The sequence below is a fragment of the Simochromis diagramma genome, unplaced genomic scaffold, assembly GCF_900408965.1.
Source record: "Simochromis diagramma unplaced genomic scaffold, fSimDia1.1 OVJJ01000026.1, whole genome shotgun sequence".
Taxonomy (NCBI): domain Eukaryota; kingdom Metazoa; phylum Chordata; class Actinopteri; order Cichliformes; family Cichlidae; genus Simochromis; species Simochromis diagramma.
Genome location: NW_024386985.1, coordinates 9,977,350 through 9,981,425, shown reverse-complemented (window position 1 = coordinate 9,981,425; position 4,076 = coordinate 9,977,350). Strand labels below are relative to the sequence as shown.

Sequence of the window (4,076 nt, the reverse complement as noted above, 5' to 3'; positions counted from 1 at the left end):
AAGCAGATTGACTCGTGTATGCGTATTTTAACTTCCGGGTTTTGCATTGGAAACCAGGACAACAATAAAATCGTAAGAAGAAAGAACATAAAATACCGAGAGCGTCTCAGTTTTATTTTAATTTAAGACAGCAGTTAAGATTCATCAATTTTATTTATTTATTTGTTATTCATGCTCTTTATTTGCAATAACAGTCTTTTATTTTGAAAGGAGTGGGATTGGGCCAGGGCGAGTTCCGCTGCACGATAATCAGCTGATCTCAGTGTAAACAGTGCACGGAGGTTGTGTCATGTGCTGGGGGAAGAGACAGGGGCAGTGATAGTTTTCGGCTGTCGGTCAGCTGGACGATAAATGGGAAACGTATGAAGTGAAGAGCGACAGCGTGATGTGTTCCGCTGTGTTTGCGCTGCAGTGAGACAGCAGGAAGGGCTTAAAATATCACATGCAGCTTCACAGAGGGCCTGTGTGAGCAGCTCTGCCTGAAAACACTGGATTTTACCTTCACGGGACTGCATTAGTTTAAGTAGTAAGTGTGTGTGTGTGTTTCTGTGCGCGCGCTCGGTATTTATTCAGTCGCTGCTGTGTTTATTCTAATGACACATGAGGAATTTAGCTTGCAACTGAGACGATTTAAGTTGAGCAAGAAGTGAGGTTTGAAGGTAAAATACTACATCAAGTAAGGAAATAAAGGTTCAGGTAAATTCAGTCTAACTGTAGAAAATTGGTCATTGCGACTAATATGTTATCTTTATCAGTGGTTTCACAGTGTAGCTGCTCGACATGGAGACGGTCTTAACAAATTTTTGTACACTCAGGTATTTTATCCACACCGAGGGCCTCGTCTGAGGAGTTGTAAGATAAATGGAAGGGGTCATGAGATAATGAATGGGGGGGGAAGAGTCCTCCGCAAATGTGTGATCATTTGCCGACTTTTCTCCAAATTATTATTATTATTATTATTATTACTGTTCCAATAATTAATATTTTGGGTAAATAGTGGATGGGATTGGATTTTGTTCATCAAAAAGGTTTATTTGGAATCGCAAACAACTCCTAGACAGCCATAGGGACAATGCTTTTTAAGGGGTTGTAAGAAGAGGACAACTTTGGAAAAAAAAAAGTTGCATTTATTTCTTTAATGTAAAATCTTTCGAATAACTGTAAAAAGTAAATTGCCTGGTAAATGTAGTACTTTTGCGTGGAAGTGTAAAGTAACACTAAATGGAAATGTAAAATTAAATCCATATTAAACCTCGTTATACACAAGTAAACATGCTTTCTTTGCACACTGAAACATAAGCCTTTAAAAAATATTCTATGATATGTTTATCTTATTAAAAGATTATAATCAGCCCTGGGTGTTACCGTAGCAAAAATAAACCTCAAATGAGAGAGTGGATTGAGCATTAGTGAAAGAAATTTTAAAAAGCTGATTGACTTAAAATGTTTCTGTTTGTTTTTTTTATTAAGAGACATCAGACCAGGCTTTGCAGGTTTTCTGATCAGGATTGGCAAATGGTTGTTTTGTTTTTTTTAAAACATGCTTTTCCTGAAATTGCAGTGTGCAGTTTGAGTCAGGTCACTTAACTGTTACTGTCACATGCTTTTCAATCCCAGGTAAACCTGTTTCATTGCTTCTCCAAACCACCCCGGTGCCCTGCCGACGTCATAATTGCACAGTCTGATTTGTCTTGTCCTGTCAATGTGATTCACGAATCCTTGCTCACAGCCACATGACATTTAAAAACATTGCTTAACTAAGCTTTTTGTCTATCTGTTCTTCTTTCCATACTGGGATTTAATTGCAGATATACTAGAATGTCATGTCATGTGGACTTTTTTTCAGAGAAAGGCAGGATGTGTTTCCTTCTTGTAAGGCTGGTCTGGTGACTGCTGCCTTTTGCAATAATTTGGATTTCCTTCTTCTCCCTTATTGTGTGACATAACAAACTCCTGTGACTTTTTCTTCACATGTCCTAAAGCAGGAGAAATGATGACTTATTAAGCAATATGAGCCAACCACTGACTTTACACTTGTAGCTCAGTTTACTTTTGTCCCAATCACATGATATTGTATGGACTGTAACTTGCCTCAAGATGACTTCTATTATGAATCAGGTGAAATGAATTTAATTGAATGTCGCACGTATGTCATCAGGTCTTTTTATTGAATTTAGACACTACCCATTTTTTTAGCATTAGAAATTATAGGCAGGAATGGTCCAAATAATAATTTATTCCAGTTTCAATGCAATGATTTCAAAGTATATGCTATGATTAGCAATTCTCTTTAGTTCCTGGGTGTCTTTTAGGTGGATAGGTTTTCCTTGAAGCACAATTTTAGTCACAATTTTATTCACAAAAAAATTTTAAAAAGCCTTAATTTCTTCATTCCTTTTCTTTTTCTTTTTTTGGGGGGTTTTCTATGCAGGGGTCTATGGAGGAGCTGGAGCCAGAGGAGCAGTTCCTACGATATGCCCGGAATGGAGATCTGCCTGGGGTTCAAAGGCTCCTCCTGTCCAAGATAAGGGAGGAGATACAGCTCAATATCAATTGCAAAGGTCTGTGATTTGTGTATATCGGGAAAATATATGTGCCTGCTGTGGGCTGGTTTAATTCATTATGTCCTATTTTTTTTTCAGGAAAAAGTAAATCTAACCTGGGATGGACACCGCTTCACTTGGCCTGCTATTTTGGACACAAAGATGTAGTTGAGGAGTTGCTCAAGGTAATGTTTCTTTTCTTCAAAGCATGGAGATTTTGAGTAACTGCAGAGGTAACACGTGTGTTATCACACCCTCCCCTCCAGGCAGGGGCAGATGTTAACTTGCCCAATAATATTGGAGATACGCCGCTGCACAAAGCTGCTTTCACAGGAAGAAAGGTATGTTAATGTGTCAGCAATTTTCATTTCAGATTTTGAGTCCTTTCATGCTTTGCATATCATTAACAGTAGTATTTATGCAAATATTTTATTCATCAATCAATCACATATTGATCAGGAGGTTGTCATGCTGCTGCTGCACTATGGTGCGTGTGCTACTGTCATCAATGGCACAGCACAGATTCCCAAAGACGTGACACAAAATGCAGAGATCAGAAGCATGCTGGAAGGTGAGCGAGATATTCTGTCAGCAAAAGAGATGGAAATGTGTTAATTAATTTTTTTCATGCAAAATGCTTATATGGTACCTACATTTTCTTCTTTTAAATCCTGCCTTGTCACTGAAAACAGCGGCTGAGAGAACAGAGGAGAGAAAGCTGGAGGAGAAACTTTTGGATGCTGCACGGGAAGGAGACCTTTCAACGCTAACTCAGTTGGTAAGTACCAGATAACTGAAGCCTAACAATGTAGAAGTCTGAGTCTTATAGGGCTCCCCCTATAGCTGCAGATTCTGCAGCTATAGGGGGAGCCCTATAGTCTGCAGATTGTGTCCTCCCCACTATGTGATTCTGCGCCAGGCTCTTTATCATTAAAACCCCTTAGCAGTCGGACGTACCGCCCACGGTACATTGGATGGTTTAGGGTGATTTGGTTTAAATTTGTAGGACTGCTAAGGGGTTAAATAACTCTTAAAAATAGAAGTCTGAGTTTTACATTCTGTCCAGAAATAGTTTGGAATGTTTTTAGCTAATCCGGGCAAAGATCTTTGGGTATCATAGAAGTTTGGCAAAGGAATGTGTTTAAAATCAGTTCTAGCTTGTTAGCTCTGGTACCAGTGAGGTCTGTAGACCCACCACAGACCTCAGTTTCACTAAAGCTTTTGGACAGATGAGGATAAATTCCTGTTCAGTAATGCCTAGAATATGATTCATAAATCCTCTGTAACATTGTGACACTCCTTAAACGGTGTACATTTTACTTTTATTTTATCATATTGTGAAAGCAAATCTCATAAACTGTTACAAATTAAAATATGCAGTAACATGATATATGAGGACAACTGCCATTAAATGACTTGACAACTATCATAATTATGTAATCATTGCAAATGTCTGAAAATTGATGACTTCAGCATTCAGTGGACATTTTCTGCAGTTCTCTCTTTATAATAATCTTTGAATTTAAAAAGCAA

General features: G+C 38.3%; 1 protein-coding gene across 3 annotated transcripts in view; it reads left to right on the top strand.

Moving 5' to 3' along the window:
* Positions 1-231: 231 nt before the first annotated feature.
* osbpl1a (oxysterol binding protein-like 1A) overlaps positions 232-4,076 on the top strand; it is a 30,367-nt gene continuing 26,522 nt past the window's right edge. For all 3 annotated transcript variants that reach the window (XM_040039849.1, XM_040039848.1, XM_040039847.1), the window contains exons 1-6: positions 232-526; positions 2,432-2,561; positions 2,643-2,728; positions 2,810-2,884; positions 3,003-3,114; positions 3,236-3,321. In XM_040039849.1, coding sequence (XP_039895783.1) covers positions 2,438-2,561; positions 2,643-2,728; positions 2,810-2,884; positions 3,003-3,114; positions 3,236-3,321 — 483 coding nt within the window. In that variant the 5' untranslated portion in view covers positions 232-526; positions 2,432-2,437. The remainder of the gene's footprint in view (positions 527-2,431; positions 2,562-2,642; positions 2,729-2,809; positions 2,885-3,002; positions 3,115-3,235; positions 3,322-4,076) is intronic.